The 25,394-nt window shown below is 32.7% G+C and overlaps 2 protein-coding genes across 4 annotated transcripts in view; both read right to left on the reverse strand.

Moving 5' to 3' along the window:
* The window catches only part of LOC148607285 (uncharacterized), a 5,395-nt gene extending 2,176 nt beyond the window's left edge, over nt 1-3,219 (reverse strand). The window contains exon 1 of the mRNA XM_088543514.1: nt 3,194-3,219. Coding sequence (XP_088399640.1) covers nt 3,194-3,219 — 26 coding nt within the window. The remainder of the gene's footprint in view (nt 1-3,193) is intronic.
* A 51-nt stretch (nt 3,220-3,270) lies between these two features.
* On the reverse strand, nt 3,271-12,381 carry LOC148607286 (uncharacterized). 3 transcript variants are annotated; one of them, XM_088544048.1, is made up of 6 exons: nt 12,232-12,288; nt 11,436-11,537; nt 10,909-11,097; nt 6,866-6,934; nt 3,849-4,085; nt 3,271-3,526 (listed from the first exon to the last, which is right to left on the reverse strand). In XM_088544048.1, the coding sequence occupies exons 3-6, from the start codon at nt 11,093-11,095 to the stop codon at nt 3,288-3,290; spliced, it is 732 nt and encodes a 243-aa protein (XP_088400174.1). In that variant the 5' UTR covers nt 11,096-11,097; nt 11,436-11,537; nt 12,232-12,288; the 3' UTR covers nt 3,271-3,287. The 3 variants fall into 3 exon arrangements, with proteins under 3 accessions (XP_088400174.1, XP_088400172.1, XP_088400173.1); XM_088544046.1 differs by lacking the exon at nt 11,436-11,537 and having other exon boundaries at nt 12,232-12,381; XM_088544047.1 differs by lacking the exon at nt 11,436-11,537 and having other exon boundaries at nt 10,927-11,097; nt 12,232-12,380.
* Nucleotides 12,382-25,394: the final 13,013 nt, after the last annotated feature.

Genomic DNA, 25,394 nt, shown 5'->3' on the forward strand with positions numbered 1-25,394 from the left:
AATAAGAAAAGATGGATTATAAGATATGTTTACTTTACATGAATACGCGTACAGAATTTAAGCCATATATTTGAATTAACAGCGTTAAACTCTTCTTCACTGTCAAAGTTAAATTACAATATGAGAAACAATGTAGAAAGGAAACTAAAAAGTTTAGCTACCTGATATGTGCAAATTATCTTCTTAAAGATAATATATTGATAGCTTTAATGACAAAACACTGTCCATAGTTTTGTTTCTATCTATCAGATTTGAAATTGAAAACATTTAAAACGAAACTTACCTTTCTTTTTCACTGTGAACAAAACTGAAAGATTTTAGATTGACCGTAGGGAATATAGAATCATGATCATGTCGCCTCTTTTATAAGTACTCGTTCCAAAAGAGGTGTATTGTATCACTGGTTTGCGTGTAACAAAGACATCTGTTAATTATCATTTCAATATCTATCAATTTTCATTTCAATTTCAATATTTGTCCCCTTAACTCAGCATTCTCGAATTTGTCTGTTGCAGTGATAGATAAACTTTCCTTGCAAAAGCAGTTTTGATCTTTTTTAAGATGCGAACTTTCGAATATAAGAAACATCATTGTTTTTGATACCAATAAGAAGTAAACATAAGTGGAAGGGTAGTAATTGTGGTGTTAAAAGTCAAGTAGACATTGACTTTTTGAAAACCATGTATTTTGTATCATCATCCAAAATATGATTTTCAGCTCCCTTATACTTCCCATTAACGAAGCATTTTGTGGCAAAAAAATAAACTGAAGCATGTTTTAATTTTTTGGCTACTTTTTATGGACAGTTGAAGCAAAAGTCCATTTTTAATGTTTTTTGTTCTTCGAACTTCTACTGTCGAAGTAAATTGACATATAAAAGTATCAACGTGTAGCCTAAGGTCTCATCATTTATAATGGTATCAAGAAAAGTGCGGTAACACTTAGGGTTTGGAAGAAAAATATACCCCTACCCCAGCGAAATTTTTTTTTACATATTTTTCAATGTTCCTAGAGTATTTATACTTTAGTGATAATGACCTTTTTCCGTTTAGTAGTATCACAAATAAAACTTCTGGGGTTCTTTTGTTGATTTGTTGCCATTTTCGTAGTCAAAATTCATACAAAAATAAAAAAAATGGGATTTTCGATTTTCCCCTTTAAAGTAGCATAAATTGGTCTCTTCAAGTAAATGCTTAATTATAACGTATCAAGTTTGGCATCATTCGATAGATGATGAAATTTTCCACATGAATAAAACACGAAAAACTAATTCTAAATAAAGAATTAGAAAAAAAAAGATAAAAATATCACCCAAATCCCTAGAAAACTGGTCTCAGTATCTAACATACCCCGTATAGGTCCGGGTGTTAAAATAATAGGCCTGCAGCGACTAAATAGTACTCAGAACCCTAGCCGGGGGTCTAGGGCGCTCTGGCCACAGAGCAACTGGGATGTGTGCCCCAGGTAGTGGAATTGGGTACCCCTGGCGTGTTACATGTTGGGGTTGTCAGGCTATAATACGGAAAACCTGACCGCAAACAATAGTGGTGCACCGTGTTGGGAAAGATGCCACGTTCCTTGCACGCTAAAGAACCCTACTGTGGTATTCTTCCGGAGTAGGAACCATAGGGCTCCGCCACAGGAGGCTAAATTGCTCAACCCTACCCACCTCTCCCTATTTTCAGTGGCAATCAAAATTTGTCGACCCCATTGTCCTTGCGTCCCATCCCTTTTTCATTTCATCATCATTTCATCATCAATTTCATGTTCATCGTCTGAATATAGCTGAAATATTGCTGCTCGGACGTTAAACCCCAACAAACAAACAAACAAACAAACAGTATCTAACATAATTTTCATTCACAACATAAAGACACTGTTAACTCATATTTCAGGCATTCATTATTAAGATAATGGTATCTCAAGATAGTTGATCAGTTAAGACGCTTAAATTTAATGTTTTGGGTCACAATTGCTATACAATTGTATGATGGGGCATTTTCAGAATTTTCAGCATTTCTTGTCATTTTTGTTTTCAATTTTCGTATTTTTCAGTTTCAATGTGACAATAATGAGTGTTTCATTAAAAAGAGGAATTTTTGGAATTTTATATTTTCATCCATTTCACCGGTAGTTAGCAAAAATTTTAGAATAACGTTCTTCAAACAAGCTTTTGAATGTTCGTATACAATTATATGAGGTAGAAGATTTTTATTAATTCCAAGTTATAAAAATTTGAAATTTTTAGTCCTTTTGATGAAAAATTGAAAAATTGAACCCCTTTTCCATAAAAACAATTGATCAACATGACACCAAATGTTAGGTTTTAGCATATAAAAAATGTCTTATTGGGTACTTGTGTTTCCATTATCGGTGTATGCAATATATTTGCTCATTTCTGGTGCGTATTTGTCAGTTTCAAGGTGACAAATATATGTTTTTCATAAAAAAAGGATTTTTTTTGCGATTTCATATTTTCTTCAATTTCAGTTGCTATGTGCAATTTTTTTTTCAAGTACCCTACTTCAAACAAGCTTTTGCATATTCAAACACATCCATGTACCATCTTAGCTTTCTAATGAGGAAAGAAATTCGTAATTTAACGTATTCCATACCATATAGGCAAAAGAATGGTACCAAATTCACCTTTTTTAACTTTATATTCAACTTTTACTCAATATAAAACTTATAAACTGCATATACTATACAGCTAGGTCAGGCATGTGCAAAAAACGAACGTTTCCTTGTCTGGATTTGTATGAAGCGGTTTATGTCGATATTCCATATCTACCAAAAACAAAAAAACAAAAACAAAAACAAAAAAAAACCCCAAAAAATAAATAAATAAATAAAAATACACACAAAAAAAAACAAAATACAAACAAAAAAACAAAAAAAGAAACAAAATACAAAAAAATAAAAGAAAAAAAGAAACAAAATACAAAAAAAAAAAAAAAAAAAAAAATAAATAAATAAATAAAAATAAATAAATAATAAAAAAAAAAAAACAAAGTTGTTTAATACTTTTGCTAATTTTTTTGATACATTGCTTTCTTCAATCTCAAAAAAGCTACTTTTCATTAGTACTGATCTGTTAAGTAACTTCTGGTTTTGTTAAACTATATCATTCAAACCCTTTTAGTCACGTATCTTTAGGCTGAAAAATAAACTGATGATTTTTCTACAACCATACCATTGAAATTTTCCTGTTGACTTCATCTTTGTCATTTACCTTTATTTCTATCTGAGATTGTAAACAACAACTATATGTAAGGATGCCATAGCATTTATTTTGAACAAATGACACAGTAAACTTCAGTTCCCTCTTTATACGGTGGACATCTCAAGCTTCCACATTTAACTCTAACTGGATAGAACAACACACCATTCTCATCAGCAGTTTTGTTGTCTAGTGGTTCGGCACCCATATCAATGCAAGTATAGTCCGTTCTGTAATGATTTTTGTATTCTGTCATCAGAAATCCATTATATTCCATATTCCAGCCTCGGTAACAAGATGTCCGTCCTATTAAAACGAGGTATGGGAAAAAATCAGAAATACGTTAATCGGCAATTTCAACATTTAATAAAAACAAAAGACGCAAAATTCATAACACAAACTGTAACCAAGAACATTTAAAACAAAATCCTTGACAATATTTTAGTTGATATCCAAGTTAATGTTTATGTTATACCAAAATAAAAGAGTAAATAAAACACATACAAACAAATCAAATTCAAAACTATCAAGAATAATTAGAAAAAAAAACAATGCCAAAAAGAAGAAAAAAGATGCATAGCTAGTATTCCACAATATATTTTCACATTTGGTATTTCGAGAAGCATACCTGGTATCATGATGATAGAGGACACGTGTCGACGTCGACAAACAGCACAAGGCACTTCTTTATCCATAAGGCTCGAAGATAGACCAGACGGTTTTGAATCGGAGTTGATTTGGTATTCCGATCCGTAGAGGACATCGTTGTCAAATGAATAGGCTTGTCCATTTTCTGGGTCATTGGGAAGACAAAGCTTATTTGCTCCTCCTCCCCGTACACTGTGTTGCATTCCCCCAACCTGTCCTAAAACAATGAAAACAGCGTAAACATGGCGAATGGGAAATTGAAATTGAAATAGGTCACTTTTATCTTAAATTTAAGAGTATTCAAGGGAACCAAGATTTGGGCGAAAATCAAAATGATATTTCAAAGATAAAAAGGCAATGAATTCAAACACACATAACGACAAAAATAAAATAGCCAAAATAACGCGCATGGAAAAAAATATCAATATTTAGCAACCTGGATTCCACTACAAAAAGGTAATATGGAACAAGTTACCGGTGTTGTAAGCGTTTTCTGCTTTTCCTAGAATATACGTTGAGCATTATAACCATGTATGTAGTGTATATATTAGGATCTAAAAAGTTAAGCACCCTACAAAACGTCCGAGTACTTTCGGTCAGCTCTGGCATTAAGCCATCCCTATAGCCAACCCCCCCCCCCCCCCCAAAAAAAAAAAAAAAAAAACCAAACAAACAAAAACAAAAAAAAACAAACAAACAAACAAACAAAAAAAAACGGAGAACAACGGCTAAACTAGGATCCTTCTTTCGGATCAGATCTGCTATAAAGTCCACATCACAGGATTTAGCGACCAGCCGACCGTCATTGAATAACATGCCAATCACACTGGACGTGTAGGTTTTCGATTAAATTGTTTTAGTATTTTGAGAACATCTTCGGTATTTTTAAGAGATGATTTGGAATCGTGGTCCGTCTCTTTTTTGGGTAGTGATGTTTATTATTTTTGGGTCATGTAATCAACTGCGTATGGGGAATAGTGTTATAATAAATTTTTAAAAATCATGTCTTGACTCTATCATACTTCGATAACAATCTAGCTTTGAGGGTTTTCAGAAGATCTTTTGAATTTTGCAGGATCCACATTTAATTGATACATGTACCAATTTAGTAGTAACAAATGTCGTGGTAAAACTGAAGACCCTCTTTGTCAGTATGAAAGTTAATAAGTTTAAAAGAGGGTTGATAAAACAGTTTGCATCCATGAAGCGTTTCGGAATTCAATACACGGACAAAAGATCACAATCACCCTCTTTAGCAGAGAGATTAAAAGAGGGTAGAACTGGTTTATGGTTTTTCCAATATCTCGAATATGGAGACTGTGGTAGCAGTATATATTAAAATTGCTATCATTATTTTATGTCAACCCCGATAAGAAACATTGCATATAATGCGTCTTGAAGAAAACAACAACAATGTTGTTTTGAGCTTTGTCTGCTTGTACAAAACTTTTCCTGCATTTGCCATGTATAGCAGACAGTAATTTGGCTACATCAAGATCATTGAAAAAGGTGTAGCATTAACACTCATTGACTATTTAGAGTTAAACGTTTCAAGAGTAACGACCTCACATTTTTAACCTACTCTAACAGCACATTGATGTCTTCTTTTTCTTGTTTTATCTATTTTGAAAATATCATTCAGATAATGTACAGTGAAATCAGTGTAAACATAACGCTGAGAAAACCGGAGTTCACTCTAAACCGAAATAATTTCAAAGTCCCGTAACATACTGTTCATACTGTAGTAATTTTACCTGTCTAAACCAAAGTATGTCAATTCCGAATTCCAATCTCTTTCTGAGTCCCTTCCCTTAATTGAAAAGAATTGTTAACCTGTTTAAACCGACAACTGCCAATCAAAATATTAATTAACTGCCAACAGGTAAGAGCATTGCGGATTAATGAATGAATTAACTAAAACATTAATAAAAGTTGATTTTAATTCATCTAAATTGTCTACAGGAGTAAATTAGAAATTTTTTTTTTAATCTCGGAAATGTGCGGTTGATTGATTACCATGCGAAGTTCATGCTTATCTCTCTATTTTCCAAAAGGTTTAAAATAAAATTTAAGTAGCTGTCTTTGTAAGAACCATGAAAAATCTGAAAAATGTGATACACCCCAAAAAAGGCTACATATTTTTATTTTTGTAATTAAGTTGTTCTATGGGTCTATACTATAAAATGTGTAATTATTCATTCAAATCTGCCTGCACTTAGGAGATAATCGACATTGAAAATACAGTAGATTCTATTGTATTTGAGCGCCATTTACAGAGTTATCTCCCATAATTTTGAAATCTACAGTGCATCCTATATAATTTTTTATCTCCTAAGAGCACGGGTTATAAGAAAAACCACATGTTATTTTCTGTTTACTGTGACATTTCAAAGAAAATATCAAAAATGAAAATATGTAGGCTTTTTATCCATGAATCACATTTTGTATGATTCTTAGCTGGAGTGCTACTTAAATCTTTTTATTTCTTCTTCTTACATGTCTTATGTATTGTCAATTCAGTTTACAATCATAATGAAGTGGTTAGTAAATGTATTTACTTTTCTACCGTAATACATGTTCATCATAATATAATTTCAAACAAATATCAAAATCTTTTATAAATTCCCAGTCTAATTGGGAGACGAATTTTTTTTTTATCAAATTGTCGATAAAATGTTCATAAAAACATCTTAAGGCGAACAGTTTGACTTTGTCGTAACGCTATTAACAAAACAGATAAATATATATAATACAGATGGTATATTGCCGTAAAATGTTACTGCTTGTTACCGCTTTGAAACCTAAAAGAAGACCAAAACTCTCTATGGTTCTACGTGACACTGAGAAAATACATGTCTAAACCGAACAAAACCAATTGCTGTTCGTTTTGGACAGGTTTCACCGCATATTTATTTTAAAAGAAGTTGCACAATTCTTAATCATTACAAGAATGTTAGATATCATTTATCTTTTAAAAGGATTGAAATATATGTGTACCTGTATATACTAGCTCTGCCGAACCCGGACATGTTTTACGTCCCCATCTTGTATACACTGTACCAATATCTATCATCATATTACGAATTAAGGTTATTATTACAAATCATATAAATAATTCATTTAAAGATGAGTATCGTTATGAATTACATCTATTTTGTCTATGTGCATGAAAAAGTTCAATCATGTAATTTAAAAGCTATATTTTGTATCTATAAGTAGAACAAATGGAGTGGGTGATTTGATTTACAATAAAAATTCGTTCATGGTGGTATTGTTTGTTTGGTAGAAGAACAAAAAACTACATAAATGTGTATGAAATTATCAAATAGATAAGCGTACATGAAGCATATTTTGGTGTAGATTTCATTGGTAGATTAAACTACATTCCATAAACAATCTCCTAAAAAAACTCACAAAGTTCAAGATCAAAACAGATCATAAAAATGAATTATTTCTTTTGTCTCGTTCATTCCATATGGAGAAGTTGTTTGCAATTTCTTCATCCAAAAGCTTTCCCGAGATACTCTTTACATTTTGACCAGTTTTTATTATGTTCTATGATCGTCACAACAATGCTGTGGAGATCCTCCTGAGCATCATATACCTAATTTAGAAACATATTTACATCAATGAATTTTTCCTAAAAGCCTAACACTAAAGGCTTCCCCTCTTGCCACTGGAGAAAAATCAAATAGATTTCATCACAGATGGAATAACATTCTTTTTAATGGTTCTTTGAGTCTAATGGATTTATTATATCAGGAAGCAAAGCATCAACTAGCTAAGTTCAACATATCTCATCAAAATTTACTTCAAAATGCTCGTTCTTTTCTATCTGATCTTGAACTTTGTAATATTCAGTGACGATTAGTCGAAATCCGAGCTATTCAATCCAAGAAATTAAGAACTAAACAACTTCACAAATTCACACGAGACGGCGTAAACATCTTTAACAATATAGAAGCACATAATATTTTGTCACAGGACAAAACTACGTCTAAAAAGTCTCGTAAACGCAGATGTAAGAGAAAATCTAACTTGAAACGAATTTCCACCACGACAATTCTCAACCTTTCATCTTTTACTCTCTCTGAGACTGAAACCAGGATTTTATCTAAAGGTTTGAATTTCTGTCCCACCCCTAACGATATAGATGAACTTCAACTTGAAGAAGACCTGGATAAATTTGCTAGATCCTTTAGGCTCAAAGAAAATTTTGCTAACAAACATGAAGACCAAGATATGGAGCCTGACAGTTCTGACTCCGACCATGAAGAAAATGATATATACACTCGAAAATTCAAAAAGAAAAATCAATGGGCTCCTAAATCAAATAAATGTGGCACGCTAGAAAATGTCATTGACAAAATAAAATCAGATATCAAACACTTATCCAACAACTACATTCCATCTTTCTTCAACATTACGCCCGATGAGAAAAAAGCAATACAGTCGTTGAAAAACCGTGACGATATAGTTATAAAACCAGCAGACAAAGGCAGCGCCATAGTAGTTATGGATAAAAATAACTACATCTCAGAAACTATGCGTCAACTTTCGGATGAAAGTTTTTTATAAAAAGCTACCCAGTGACCCTACTAAATCTTTCAGTGAAAAAATCACTTCAGAACTGAACAAAATGTTCAAGGACGGCAGCATTACAGAAGAACAGTTCGAATACTTAAAACCAGAGGATCCAAGACCCGGACGTTTTTACCTTCTACATAGTTTCTGCTAATGGTCACCCAACCGAAAAAATTTCTGAATTTGTGGATTACCATCTCCGACCCCTTGTTCAAAAGCACCCGTCATATTTAAAAGACACCACGGACTATCTGAGGAAAATGGAATCAATGAATCCTTTACCTCCCGAAACACTTCTGGTCTCCCTTGATGTCACTTCACTCTATACTAATATCCCACACGATGACGGTATAGAAGCCTGCAGAGAAGCTTGGGAATCACGAGATATTTTGGACCCCCCTACCCACTGCCTAGTTTAATTTAGTCTTGAAGTGTAACAACTTCACATTCAACGACGAACACTACCTCCAAATCAATGGTACAGCTATGGGAACGAAAATGGCTCCTTCGTATGCTAACATTTTCATGGGTAAATTAGAAAATCAAATAATCTCAACATCTTTATCGAAACCCCTCTATTGGTTTCGATTCATCGATGATGTTGACATGAAATGGACTGATTCAGAAAAAAATTTGGACAATTTTATCACACATGCCAACAATGTTCCTCCATCAATCAAATTCACCCATGAAATTTCTGACACTAAAATCACATTTTGGATACTACTACGTTTGTAAAAGACGGGGAAATGTCCATGGATCTTCACAGCAAACCAACTGATAGGCACCAATACTTATCTCCCAACAGTTGTCATCCAAAACATTGTACTAAAAGCATACCGTACAGTCAGGCACTTCGAATTCGGCGTATTTGTTGTTCTGACGATACCACCAACAAAAGTATAGATGAACTCCGTGGTCATTTGTTATCGCGTGGCTATAAATCAACAGATATTGATCGGGGATTTGAACGTGCTAACAAAATCAGCCGTAAAGATCTCCTCGAGTACAAACATAAGAAAAAGAACAAAAGGGTCCCTTTTGTGCTTACATACCATCCAGCCTTTGGGAAACTGTCGCAGTTACTGCATTCAAATTGGAAAGACATTCAAAAACATCCCAAGCTTTCCAACAAGCTCTTTCTGGGGGCCCCGGTCCTGGCATTCCGTAGACCTAGGAGCTTAAGAGATGCCCTAGTAAGAGCAGAGATTTCATCTCAGCCCAAACAAAATACAACGGGCCAGTGTCGACCATCTGGAGATAAGAGATGTAAGACCTGTACCCAGATGCTGCACACCAAAACTTTTAAAAGCTACTGCACTGGAATTTGCCATTTTTTGCGACGTTACTTGCAAAACCGTAAATACCATATACCTTCTCCAGTGCCGATGTGGTATGCAGTACGTTGGCGAAACAGAACAGCCTTTCAACAGACCTATGAATGGTCATCGCAGTGACTACAAATGCAAACCAGACCTCCCGCTAAGCCGCCATCTTAGATCTGCCGGACACATCCAGGAGGATCTCCACAACATTGTTGTGACGATCATAGAACATAATAAAAACTGGTCAATATGTAAAAGAGTATCTCGGGAAAGCTTTTTGATGAAGAAATTGCAAACATCTTCTCCATATGGAATTAACGAGAAAAATTAATTCATTTTTAGGTCTTGGTCTAAGGCTGGTACAGCAATACTTGCTATACATCAATACGCCGTACTACTATATTTGGACTTTTTGTTTTTTAAATTGTTTTCCACAGTTAATTGTAACTTTGATAAAAAGACCCTCTTTGTTATTATCATTCAGGCTCCTCATCAGTTGCTTATGTGAGCCTTTGATAAAGGTACGATCACCCACAGCGTACGCGATTCAGCTTCTGAATCTGTTTTGATCTTGAACTTTGTGAGTTTTATGCTCGTTAAGTTTTGTGAGTTTTTTGCTCATATAGTTTTATGAGTTTTATGCTGAGGAAGGATATCAGTTATCCGAAATATTCAATTTAAATTTACCATCTTCTGGTGACGTTAAACATATTTAGAAGTTATATAAGTTGTATATATATATATATACAAACGTCTCAGAATGTGACGACTCAATTCACTACACTGCTTCATCGGATCAAATTGATACAGGGAAGATGTGTAAACGTATAGTAAGGTCTTAAAAATCCAACGATGTTAGAACTGTCAAATTTGCGATGCAAATTTTTGGTCGTTCCCTCCGCGGGGCTCGAACGTACATATAGCCTAGCTGGCCGAGTGGTCTAGGGCGCTGGACTTAGTGCAGGCGGTGTTGCCATAGATGTCAGAGCGGTACGAGTTCGAGTCCCGCGGAGGGAACGACCATAAATTTGCATCACAAATTTGACAGTTATAACATCATTGGGAATTTTTCAGACCCTATATATATATATATTTATATATAAATTATTTTAAGCAAAAAGAATCTCATACTTGAATCAATGATCGTACCAGAATAACTTTGTCCTTGAAATTCCATTTGTCTAGAGGAATACAGGTAATGCTGTATCATATCAACCAATAATTTGTCTGATGAAGTCAGGTTGTATTTTGGACAGTCATTGCTGCTTCCAGATGCACTTATCAACAATACAGTGAACACTGTACATTTTAATGCCATATCTGAAAAGGTAGTTAACAAAAATACATTTTGTCATTTTTATTATATTTGTTTTTTAGAAATATATATTACAATGGCGAACACTTACGTGACTTATATGAGATAGAAGAAATTATTTTTAGAACCTGAAAAAGTTAACAGTACTCCGTAGTCTATTGTAATTTTATAACGACACTATCATGTTATACAAATATATAGTATTCTTGCATGTAGTTATGAGTACAATATGAACAGTTTGATAGTATTTCTGCAATCAGTGTGTATGATGTACTTTTGCCCTACTGCTGATGTGTATCAGACAGCCAATAAAACAAAGCAAAGTTCGAATAGCACTTCAAACCTTTCAGCTTTCTCTTTCAACTTTCTCTTTCAGCTTTACGTTTCAGCGTTCTCTTTCAGCTTTCTCGTTCAACAAAGAACATTATTCTCTACATGCATGTGCCTTTTGAAACAATATCATTTTCTATTATGATGACGTTAAATAACCAACACTTATCTTTTTAATGCCCGCCTCTTTTGAGATTTAAATAATCGTTTTTACTTTACACTAACATATTGTTATCAATTTAAGCAGAACAGTGAATTCTACAATGTTATAATAAACATTTGGATGTATTGGATGTATAACTTAAAACCAATATTTGTTTTGTTAAAGCTACAAATTTAATTCAATGATATCAACAAAGGTTGTAAATAAGTTTCTGCTACATTTTAAGAAACAAAACGTTTCTTATGGCAGTTATAGATGTATAATATTATGATGATAGTATGCTAATTCATGATTTTTTTCTGAACCAAATGTTCTTAACACATCTTAGAATAAAAGCATTACAATATGAAGTATATATGAATGCATATCTGTGGCAACATTTAAACATTTTTCAAAAAAAAAAAACTAAAAAAACAATTACTTTGTATAGGAAGAAATGGGTTACTGGAAAGAAAAACAATATGTAAAACCTAAAAAAAAAATATGCAATGAAAGCTAACGAACAAACTGAAATTGATAGTTTGTGTAAACAGTATGTTTTGATTGTTTTTTGTTTTTTTTGTTTGTTTTGTTACAGAAAAAAAAATTCTTAAGTGTATACAATAAAAAGATATCTTCGAATCAGATAGTTTGACTCAATATTTACCTCTTGTTATCAATATATATATTCCCCACATAAAAAGTGATATCGAATAACGTACGTTTTCTTATAACATTTAGAACTACGCAAAATCTGCTTATCCGTTTGGGATGTTTACGCCTGTTCATATATTCCCCGTTTCCGTCATAACAAGTTAAAGGGTGTCAGCAATAAATAGAGTAGTTTAAAACTGCGCATTGCTGAATAGTTAGGTTAGTCGAAATTCAGGTTAAAAAGACGTCCAAAATTTCACAGACGTTAACATTAGCAATACCTGCTTCTTAAACAGTTAGACCAGTAAGGAATAGAACCCGACCACAACTTCACTGTTCTCCTGACATTTTTGACAGTCAGTTCCGATCAAAATGTATCTTTTACTGAACTTAAAGCCCAAAGATATTTAAAAAACGTTCCCGAAAATGTTATTTACACATCAAAACAAATCAGACTTCTGATTTCTTATAGGACAAATTAAGTCATATTTCACTATAGCTGTAATTTACAATTACTCGTGAAACTTTGATTTATTGCATTTTAATTAGGAGAAAATAGTGCAGCTATCTTACCTATTCCGTCTTTGAAACATTCAACAATGTAAGCAAGTTCGACTATTCAAATCTGACGACGTGTCAATTACAGGCAATGGGAATGTTAAGCGAGTGTTCATGCAAAACCCTGGCAGTGGGTGGCGCTTTGTGTATTTTTTGTTTTAAAACTTAATCCATTTCAAATCCCAAATGGTGAATATACTATTTTTTAATAAGCTGCAAAAAATAACGATTAATTAATTACATAAAAATCGTTGAAATGTACTGGAAAAGGGAGACAACTTTTATCTAATGCAACATTTGATTGATTTTTTTAAAAACATAATCGGAAAAAAGGAGATTTCTGCTTTTAGAGGATTTAGCTACGCCTGCAAGATCAAGATAGTATTTAAAATGCATTTTTTGTGATAATTTTTTAAAGACTTTATCAAAGTAGTTTCAACATTCTTAAAACAAAAAACAAATGAGTTTCTTTAAAATATTTCAGTTACATTTGATAAATGAAATTATGAACACTGAATGAATTAGTATTCACGAATTCATGATTAAATCTGTGTTTTTTTTATGAGGTCAAAAACAAAGGAAAACAGATTAGCTGTCCAATGTCTTCTAAAATATTAACCCAATCCAAAACTAGACTGAGAAATCTTTTGATTTTACTACGTGGTAATGAAAGGCCTTTAAATAGAAGTAAGACCACCCTAAAAACGTAGCACACATTTGAGTACAATTTTATTTCATTGACATAAAATGAACGTCGTTTCTCACAACGGAGGTTGGTTGTCCTTCAGAGGTAACATATTAAGGCTGCTTTACACAATTAAATAATGAAAATTCTGAAAAAAACATTTTCTATGGATAATACAATCTTTGAGGTATGCATCGTCACTTTATTAGATTAATTCAGCTTGAATACCCTTCAGAAATACGTATGCCTCATGAACAATGGTGTCGTAGGTTAATACATCTGAACCGATGGCCTGCAGTTAATATTAACTTATATTTGTTAATTCGTGGTTAAACCCTCGCACAAAAACCACGATTATTGGTTCCCTACGAACAAAAGTACATATTTACAAAAAGTAATCAAGGGAACCAAGGTAATAGCGGTAAACAAAAGAATGTTATCCAGAGACAAAAAGACCAGACATGAAAAACAGATATCCACAACAAAGATTTATAAAGTAACTAAAATCATACATACAAAATAACAAAAGCAAATGAGCAACTCTAATTAAAACTGGGAGCATGGACCAGGAGCACCGGTAGGGTAAGCGTATGCGTAGTTTCGGCAAGCTCTGGCATAACGTATGAGTTGTGATAGGAACACGCCTAACGCAGGTGCTGAAGGGATGTTGCCACAGATGAAAGGAAAGTTGACAATTTTGAATGAAAAGTCATCACGTTTATCGTAAAGTTTGGTCAATAGTTTTCCATCGATTTCTAAGTGTAGGTCAAGATATGAGACTGACTTCATAGTGTCTGTAGTATCCTTTATCTCAAGTTCTTTGGGGTAGATGCGATGTATCAAATCCCCGAAATTAGAGTTGTTTAAAGATAATACGTCATCCATATAGCGAAAACTGATATTAAAGGATCTAGCCAGACGATATTCTTTCTTCCGGATCAGACAATCTATGAAGTCAGCCTCAGAAGAGTGAAGGAATAGGTCAGCAAGTTAAGGAGCACAATTTGTGCTCATTTGAATGTCGACCATTTCTTGAAAAACACGTCCACCACACTGTACAAATATGTTATAAATAAAAAATTCCAGTATTCTGTATATTTGGAAGATGATTTGGAATTACTTCTTACAAAGTATGAGGAATCTCTACCAAGAACAATATATTTGTATCTAGGTGTACAAAATGTGTACATCAAAGGATGGGGGTACATATGATTCTCTAGCTCCTACTGGAAGAAATAAAATCATCTCCATTTAAAAATCCTATTTTTTTTAGATTCTTTAATTGAATCATTGTTTTTAAAAATTAAAAAAATAAAATATAAAAAAAACTAACTTTTTTTGTTTACAAACAAAACATAAATAAAGTTATATGCATATTCAATCAATATATGTTGAAACAAAATTGTAAAAAATCAAAACAAAACAGTTACACTGTGGTCTTATGTTTGCGCTATTTGTTAGAGATAAATAGTAACAGCGATAATTAGTGTTAGTTATAGCTTGTCAGAAACACGTCTAAAAAATAATAAGTGTTTTTTTCTCTTCTGTTTAGTGTGAATCTATTGGTTTTTTAATTGGTTTTATGTAAGATGAACATGTACAATATCTTAAAAGTGAAAGGATTTGTATGTCCATATTATAATGAAAATATTGTATTGTTCAGCCAGAGAAATGCCTTATGTAGCGTGAATGTCTGCAAATTAAGTATATAAACCTCAATTCAGGAGGCATTAAGATATGAAATATGTCTTCAGCCACCCACTTACATGTAAATGTGAGAAATAAAAAGAGTTTGTATATATATATATATATATATATATAAACGTCTCAGAATGTGACGACTCTATTCACTAACTGCTCCATCGGATCAAATTGATACAGGGAAGATATGTAAACGTATAGAAAGGTCTGAACAATTCCCAACGATGTTAGAACTGTCAAATTTGCGATGCAAATTTTTGGTCGTTCCCTCCGCGGGACTCGAACTCGTACCGTGACATCTATGGCAACACCGCCTGCACCAAGTCCAGCGCCCTAGACCACTCGGCCAGCTAGGCTATACAAAAATATAGCTTTCGCTGGTCGGGTCATTCCTCCTCGTAGGATGCAAATTTGACAGTCCTAGCATCGTTGGGAATTTTTCAGACCTTTCTATACGTTTACATATCTTCCCTGTATCAACTGTCGCAGTCACCCATATTGTAGTTATATTACAAAACTAGCATTTTAGTCAATAATTTTAGACTCATGGAAATCAAAAGTGCTCCCATTCATGTATCCTGCAAGAATTTGAATATTTATAGAATTTGACTCAAACTAATGTGTCACAGCCAACCACATGATAGTTATATTGAAACAATGTAGCATTCCAGTCAGTAATGTTAGACCCTCATGGAAATTAAAAGTGCTCGCTCTCATACATTTTGCAAGAGTTTATTCAAATATATATGTGACAACCACTATATAATAGTTATATTCACTACTAAGTTATATTTCTGAATAGGGTACATTGTGTTCTAACTTGTGCTAACTCTGTCTTAACGTATCTATATATGAAAAATACTTGGATTATCTTGACCGAGTCTCACCTTGTCCAAACTAGTCTCAACTAGTTTCGACCATGTCTGGACTTGTCTTGACACAGTCTTGACCTGTCTCAAACAGTCTTTCCAGTCTCGAATAGTCTCGATTTAGTCTCAATCAGTCTTGACTAAGTCTTAAACTGTCTCAACAATTTAATTAAAGCTCTTAACAACCTTATTAGTCTCGACATGAGTTATTCATCCATTATAAAATTAGAAAGTTTTGAAATTGTCTTAATTTATTTTGAAGTGGGAATGCTTATTGTATTTGAAGTATATTTTTCTGAATAAAGATCTTTTTACTATCTAAATATTAGATATACCTTTACTTTAACATTTCACGACATATTGTCATTTAGTCAATTGTGTACCTTTAATTTATATTTTTTATGTAGTCCCTTTTTATCTTTTAAAAGTGGCTATTGTTCACTTATTCGTTATTGTAATTAACGTTTTATTCGAGCCACTTCAAACATATAACATTCTTAACTTTCCTACCAGGGATATATCTAAATAGTTGTGGGCCTTGAAATATTGCGTTTTACTTGGGCCTGTAACTTATGAATGAATGAAAATAAAAATGTACTTCATTTTCAAAAGTTACTTAAATTTACAAAAACATTTCCCACTTTTTAACAAATTGTTTGTATGTATTTAGATAACTATAAAGTTTTACAATGGACTTAAAAACTGCCATATGAGGGGTAGTACCCCAAACATGAGGGGTTTCCTAACTTGAGGTCCTGTAACCTCTGACAGTCAGTATAGGGGAGATTTCCCTGATTTCAACTCTTTTATTTTCCTCCTCAAAACATATTAAAAAAAATCCTGTAAAATGTTTATTGTTCTTGTTATGCAACATTTACACTAAACCACTGTGGTAGATCAAAATTGATTGTTTTCCTGATTTATAAACTCTGCAACTAGTTTCATAATTAAATAATCATGTTGCACCATGTGAAGTTCTACGTGTATACCTATCTGTTAATTGCCAGAACACACCTGTGTCAACAGATTCTCAAGCCGCGAAAAGATAAAAGAAGCTCCCACGCTATCTTTAATTGAGGGAAAATCGTCCCTTGAATTAACTACAAATGAAGTCCGATACATAATGTATTTGCAATTAAGTTATAAGCATATATATCATCGTGGATTTATCCCAGGGAATCCGATTAACTAAATAAATAGCCGACAACAGGCTTGTAGCACAATTGTCATGAACAGTAATTTTTTTTAAAGAATTAATTTTATATAAAAAAATGCTAGTTTCAAGTTCCTAGTCTAATATTGAATGTCAACATATCTTCAATTAATGACCTCAAATATGATTGCACCTTAGAGGTTAGGTTATCACTGAAATACATGAAGTTCTATTTTTATATTTATTTATTCTAAAAATTGCATTGTTGTTTTCTCTCTAATTCCGCTTTATTTTTCACTCGATATAAACACAAATTCTTTATACACATGTATACAGAGCCCATGTAACTTATCAAAACAGATATTACTTCGATTATAAATGGTATTCCTCAGTGTGTGATCTGTCTATCGCATATTTCAAACCCCAGCGCGCAAATTAATTGTGCGTGTGCATTATACATGTACGATAAATGTGATGTAATGGAAATGAGCCTCCATACCAAACATCACACAGTGTTTATAGTTGAGATGTCTAATCTTTAAATATAAATATTCACGTGAATTTTATACATGTAAAAGTGGAGTTAGGGAAGAGCCTTAAATCTCCATTCAGCTCGGAATTTTATCATTTTTTTCAACAATTCTTTGTTACAAGTGTAACTACACGAGTATAAGGTTTAACTTTTATTCATATTTCTGGTCTTCGGTTCACTTTGTAAGCACTGGATTTTATATCATTACTTCGATACCAAAAATGAACTATATATACATGTACAAGTATACCGCTAGTATATTACATATTAAATAATTCCACTCATTATCTGTGTAATGTCACTAAAGACGCAATATACACGCGTGTCACTTATCAACTGTCAGCTAACTACCATGTGTCTAAATACATGTTTTTATGTTAAATTCTGAAAACTTAATTAATTAGGGAATAATAAATCCCCTGATTAAGTTTTTTTTTATAATATTAGGACTATCCAAGAAAGGTTCGCCCTAAATTTAGCGATAAAACAAGCGCGTATATTATATAGATTATTATATAGAAAAACAGTAATACAAATATACACATTGACAATTCAACATACAGGTACATTGTACATGTACATACACGAAGTTCCTTTTAATTTGATACAGGTCAATAACAAATGTAAGAAAAGACATCTTTCACCTCTATACCCCCGCGTTACTGGCTCCTGTCTGATACCTGTAGACAAATGTTCGTTTAAAATAAAATCGATCTAAGTATTACACCGAAACTACCGTCTAAAAAAGAATAGTTATAAACCATAGAAACAAACTGCTTACATCTCAGATGATTACGATGATTGTGTTTTGTTGTTAACAAATTCAAACATTCAATTTTATAATGCATAGCCAATTTAAAAGGATTCAATAATTGCATGTTTTCATATCATGTATATCGTTAAACATGGAGCTGATACAAATTTGCTGCATGCCACTTGTCTGCTTTTTACTTGATAAAAAGTGCGATTGTTCATAAACCTTCTGTATATTATGTCAAACATGTACATGTAACCACAGAGGGTTATTAGCGTCAACTAAACTGTTTATTATTATATTTTTTTGCGTTATCATTCGAAATTATGCATCTACAGCATTAAAGCGAAACATCCACTACAGATTTTGAATACATATCTCGCAATATTTAGGCTAAAAACCACTAATTCCACTTTCCGTAGGCTTCTATGCTAATTTCACAATATTCAATGGCTTCTCTGGACTTTACCTTAACTTTAACCTGCAGAGGACTATATATCAGCATGATTCCACATATGTCAGCTCACAATCCCCAGAATGGCATGTGGGGTTAGCAGACTTGCAGTGCAGTACTGGTCACCGGAAGTGAAGGGACTATAAATAGCATGGGCAGTCCCAGTGTTTTCACAAGATAGGGGTATATTTAAAAATCATTATGGAGATTAGGCTTCACATCACAAGAAGCAAAATGCACCTATAAAATGTACAGAAATGTTTTTCCTTTCAGAAACTGTTTAAATTTTTTAAATAAGATGAGAACTTTTTTCACAGCACTATGAGGAACAGGGGTAATTTCTGCGTAGGACTATTTTTGCGTACGTTCCAAATGCTCATTGGTTGAATTGGTGGTCTGTAACCTAAAGAGTCACTTTTTGTCTTAGAAAAAATAAATCACTATACAGGAATCTTCCTACACACATACTGAATGCATTTGCAAAGTTTCAGTGAAATGTGACGAGCACTTTTTTAAATATTTGATTTTTAAATATAGGGTAACCAAGTTGTGCGAGCAAAAAAGTGACAATATTCTACCATACTTAAATGCATTAAATATTTGCAAAGAACTTTTTCTGACTTTTCAAATAAAAAATATCAATCACAACTTGTTTTTTAACAATATTAATGAAGAAATAGTTTTAAAAGTAATCATTTTCTGAGAAATTGGTCTATTTTTAAAAAATCATTTCTGACATGCCTCCCCCTTTTTCTTGATCACATGTCAAAAATCCTAAATCTTTAAATTTTCACAAAAGGTGATATATTTGGCTTTAAATTTGTAAATACAGTGTTTTCACATTAAAACATGACCAGTAAAGGGCACCTAAAGCAAAAAAAGTACTCAATAATGGATTTTTCATGTTACCATAGGGGAATAATGATATGGCCTTAACCGCAGTAATGAAAGTGAGTTTTTCCTCATTTCTAACCTAATTTTTGCTCAAATCTACCCAAAACTTGATTTCAAGTGCTTATTACCACCATATTAAGGTAAATATAGCCCTCAAAGTTTAACATTTGATATTTTTCCTAAATTTTCTACACTTTTTACAAGATAGGACATAAAAATCAGCCAAAAAGACCAATTTTCCATAATTTGGACCTATAACTTAAAAAAATGCATATTTTGAAGGATTTTTGTAGTGTTTTCCTCTCATGGCAAAGTTAACAAGATCTTCAAGTAGTTTAAAGCTATTTCAAGAAACTTTTCATTTTGCCATGGCTTCAGCTTAAGGCTAAAAACCACTAATTCCACTTTCCGTAGGCTTCTATGCTAATTTCACAATATTCAATGGCTTCTCTGGACTTTACCTTAACTTTAACCTGCAGAGGACTATATATCAGCATGATTCTACATATGTCAGCTCACAATCCCCAGAATGGCATGTGGGGTTAGCAGACTTGCAGTGCAGTACTGGTCACCGGAAGTGAAGGGACTATAAATAGCATGGGCAGTCCCAGTGTTTTCACAAGATAGGGGTATATTTAAAAATCATTATGGAGATTAGGCTTCACATCACAAGAAGCAAAATGCACCTATAAAATGTACAGAAATGTTTTTCCTTTCAGAAACTGTTTAAATTTTTTAAATAAGATGAGAACTTTTTTCACAGCACTATGAGGAACAGGGGTAATTTCTGCGTAGGACTATTTTTGCGTACGTTCCAAATGCTCATTGGTTGAATTGGTGGTCTGTAACCTAAAGAGTCACTTTTTGTCTTAGAAAAAATAAATCACTATACAGGAATCTTCCTACACACATACTGAATGCATTTGCAAAGTTTCAGTGAAATGTGACGAGCACTTTTTTAAATATTTGATTTTTAAATATAGGGTAACCAAGTTGTGCGAGCAAAAAAGTGACAATATTCTACCATACTTAAATGCATTAAATATTTGCAAAGAACTTTTTCTGACTTTTCAAATAAAAAATATCAATCACAACTTGTTTTTTAACAATATTAATGAAGAAATAGTTTTAAAAGTAATCATTTTCTGAGAAATTGGTCTATTTTTAAAAAATCATTTCTGACATGCCTCCCCCTTTTTCTTGATCACATGTCAAAAATCCTAAATCTTTAAATTTTCACAAAAGGTGATATATTTGGCTTTAAATTTGTAAATACAGTGTTTTCACATTAAAACATGACCAGTAAAGGGCACCTAAAGCAAAAAAAGTACTCAATAATGGATTTTTCATGTTACCATAGGGGAATAATGATATGGCCTTAACCGCAGTAATGAAAGTGAGTTTTTCCTCATTTCTAACCTAATTTTTGCTCAAATCTACCCAAAACTTGATTTCAAGTGCTTATTACCACCATATTAAGGTAAATATAGCCCTCAAAGTTTAACATTTGATATTTTTCCTAAATTTTCTACACTTTTTACAAGATAGGACATAAAAATCAGCCAAAAAGACCAATTTTCCATAATTTGGACCTATAACTTAAAAAAATGCATATTTTGAAGGATTTTTGTAGTGTTTTCCTCTCATGGCAAAGTTAACAAGATCTTCAAGTAGTTTAAAGCTATTTCAAGAAACTTTTCATTTTGCCATGGCTTCAGCTTAAGGCTAAAAACCACTAATTCCACTTTCCGTAGGCTTCTATGCTAATTTCACAATATTCAATGGCTTCTCTGGACTTTACCTTAACTTTAACCTGCAGAGGACTATATATCAGCATGATTCTACATATGTCAGCTCACAATCCCCAGAATGGCATGTGGGGTTAGCAGACTTGCAGTGCAGTACTGGTCACCGGAAGTGAAGGGACTATAAATAGCATGGGCAGTCCCAGTGTTTTCACAAGATAGGGGTATATTTAAAAATCATTATGGAGATTAGGCTTCACATCACAAGAAGCAAAATGCACCTATAAAATGTACAGAAATGTTTTTCCTTTCAGAAACTGTTTAAATTTTTTAAATAAGATGAGAACTTTTTTCACAGCACTATGAGGAACAGGGGTAATTTCTGCGTAGGACTATTTTTGCGTACGTTCCAAATGCTCATTGGTTGAATTGGTGGTCTGTAACCTAAAGAGTCACTTTTTGTCTTAGAAAAAATAAATCACTATACAGGAATCTTCCTACACACATACTGAATGCATTTGCAAAGTTTCAGTGAAATGTGACGAGCACTTTTTTAAATATTTGATTTTTAAATATAGGGTAACCAAGTTGTGCGAGCAAAAAAGTGACAATATTCTACCATACTTAAATGCATTAAATATTTGCAAAGAACTTTTTCTGACTTTTCAAATAAAAAATATCAATCACAACTTGTTTTTTAACAATATTAATGAAGAAATAGTTTTAAAAGTAATCATTTTCTGAGAAATTGGTCTATTTTTAAAAAATCATTTCTGACATGCCTCCCCCTTTTTCTTGATCACATGTCAAAAATCCTAAATCTTTAAATTTTCACAAAAGGTGATATATTTGGCTTTAAATTTGTAAATACAGTGTTTTCACATTAAAACATGACCAGTAAAGGGCACCTAAAGCAAAAAAAGTACTCAATAATGGATTTTTCATGTTACCATAGGGGAATAATGATATGGCCTTAACCGCAGTAATGAAAGTGAGTTTTTCCTCATTTCTAACCTAATTTTTGCTCAAATCTACCCAAAACTTGATTTCAAGTGCTTATTACCACCATATTAAGGTAAATATAGCCCTCAAAGTTTAACATTTGATATTTTTCCTAAATTTTCTACACTTTTTACAAGATAGGACATAAAAATCAGCCAAAAAGACCAATTTTCCATAATTTGGACCTATAACTTAAAAAAATGCATATTTTGAAGGATTTTTGTAGTGTTTTCCTCTCATGGCAAAGTTAACAAGATCTTCAAGTAGTTTAAAGCTATTTCAAGAAACTTTTCATTTTGCCATGGCTTCAGCTTAAGGCTAAAAACCACTAATTCCACTTTCCGTAGGCTTCTATGCTAATTTCACAATATTCAATGGCTTCTCTGGACTTTACCTTAACTTTAACCTGCAGAGGACTATATATCAGCATGATTCTACATATGTCAGCTCACAATCCCCAGAATGGCATGTGGGGTTAGCAGACTTGCAGTGCAGTACTGGTCACCGGAAGTGAAGGGACTATAAATAGCATGGGCAGTCCCAGTGTTTTCACAAGATAGGGGTATATTTAAAAATCATTATGGAGATTAGGCTTCACATCACAAGAAGCAAAATGCACCTATAAAATGTACAGAAATGTTTTTCCTTTCAGAAACTGTTTAATTTTTTTAAATAAGATGAGAACTTTTTTCACAGCACTATGAGGAACAGGGGTAATTTCTGCGTAGGACTATTTTTGCGTACGTTCCAAATGCTCATTGGTTGAATTGGTGGTCTGTAACCTAAAGAGTCACTTTTTGTCTTAGAAAAAATAAATCACTATACAGGAATCTTCCTACACACATACTGAATGCATTTGCAAAGTTTCAGTGAAATGTGACGAGCACTTTTTTAAATATTTGATTTTTAAATATAGGGTAACCAAGTTGTGCGAGCAAAAAAGTGACAATATTCTACCATACTTAAATGCATTAAATATTTCCAAAGAACTTTTTCTGACTTTTCAAATAAAAAATATCAATCACAACTTGTTTTTTAACAATATTAATGAAGAAATAGTTTTAAAAGTAATCATTTTCTGAGAAATTGGTCTATTTTTAAAAATTTATTTCTGACATGCCTCCCCCTTTTTCTTGATCACATGTCAAAAATCCTAAATCTTTAAATTTTCACAAAAGGTGATATATTTGGCTTTAAATTTGTAAATACAGTGTTTTCACATTAAAACATGACCAGTAAAGGGCACCTAGAGCAAAAAAAGTACTCAATAATGGATTTTTCATGTTACCATAGGGGAATAATGATATGGCCTTAACCGCAGTAATGAAAGTGAGTTTTTCCTCATTTCTTACCTAATTTTTGCTCAAATCTACCCAAAACTTGATTTCAAGTGCTTATTACCACCATATTAAGGTAAATATAGCCCTCAAAGTTTAATATTTGATATTTTTCCTAAATTTTCTACACTTTTTACAAGATAGGACATAAAAATCAGCCAAAAAGACCAATTTTCCATAATTTGGACCTATAACTTAAAAAAATGCATATTTTGAAGGATTTTTGTAGTGTTTTCCTCTCATGGCAAAGTTAACAAGATCTTCAAGTAGTTTAAAGCTATTTCAAGAAACTTTTCATTTTGCCATGGCTTCAGCTTAAGGCTAAAAACCACTAATTCCACTTTCCGTAGGCTTCTATGCTAATTTCACAATATTCAATGGCTTCTCTGGACTTTACCTTAACTTTAACCCGCAGAGGACTATATATCAGCATGATTCTACATATGTCAGCTCACAATCCCCAGAATGGCATGTGGGGTTAGCAGACTTGCAGTGCAGTACTGGTCACCGGAAGTGAAGGGACTATAAATAGCATGGGCAGTCCCAGTGTTTTCACAAGATAGGGGTATATTTAAAAATCATTATGGAGATTAGGCTTCACATCACAAGAAGCAAAATGCACCTATAAAATGTACAGAAATGTTTTTCCTTTCAGAAACTGTTTAAATTTTTTAAATAAGATGAGAACTTTTTTCACAGCACTATGAGGAACAGGGGTAATTTCTGCGTAGGACTATTTTTGCGTACGTTCCAAATGCTCATTGGTTGAATTGGTGGTCTGTAACCTAAAGAGTCACTTTTTGTCTTAGAAAAAATAAATCACTATACAGGAATCTTCCTACACACATACTGAATGCATTTGCAAAGTTTCAGTGAAATGTGACGAGCACTTTTTTAAATATTTGATTTTTAAATATAGGGTAACCAAGTTGTGCGAGCAAAAAAGTGACAATATTCTACCATACTTAAATGCATTAAATATTTGCAAAGAACTTTTTCTGACTTTTCAAATAAAAAATATCAATCACAACTTGTTTTTTAACAATATTAATGAAGAAATAGTTTTAAAAGTAATCATTTTCTGAGAAATTGGTCTATTTTTAAAAAATCATTTCTGACATGCCTCCCCCTTTTTCTTGATCACATGTCAAAAATCCTAAATCTTTAAATTTTCACAAAAGGTGATATATTTGGCTTTAAATTTGTAAATACAGTGTTTTCACATTAAAACATGACCAGTAAAGGGCACCTAAAGCAAAAAAAGTACTCAATAATGGATTTTTCATGTTACCATAGGGGAATAATGATATGGCCTTAACCGCAGTAATGAAAGTGAGTTTTTCCTCATTTCTAACCTAATTTTTGCTCAAATCTACCCAAAACTTGATTTCAAGTGCTTATTACCACCATATTAAGGTAAATATAGCCCTCAAAGTTTAATATTTGATATTTTTCCTAAATTTTCTACACTTTTTACAAGATAGGACATAAA

Source organism: Perna viridis, chromosome 9 (genome assembly GCF_037379345.1).
Source record: "Perna viridis isolate PV_CMFRI_1.1 ecotype Kerala chromosome 9, ASM3737934v1, whole genome shotgun sequence".
Lineage (NCBI taxonomy): Eukaryota > Metazoa > Mollusca > Bivalvia > Mytilida > Mytilidae > Perna > Perna viridis.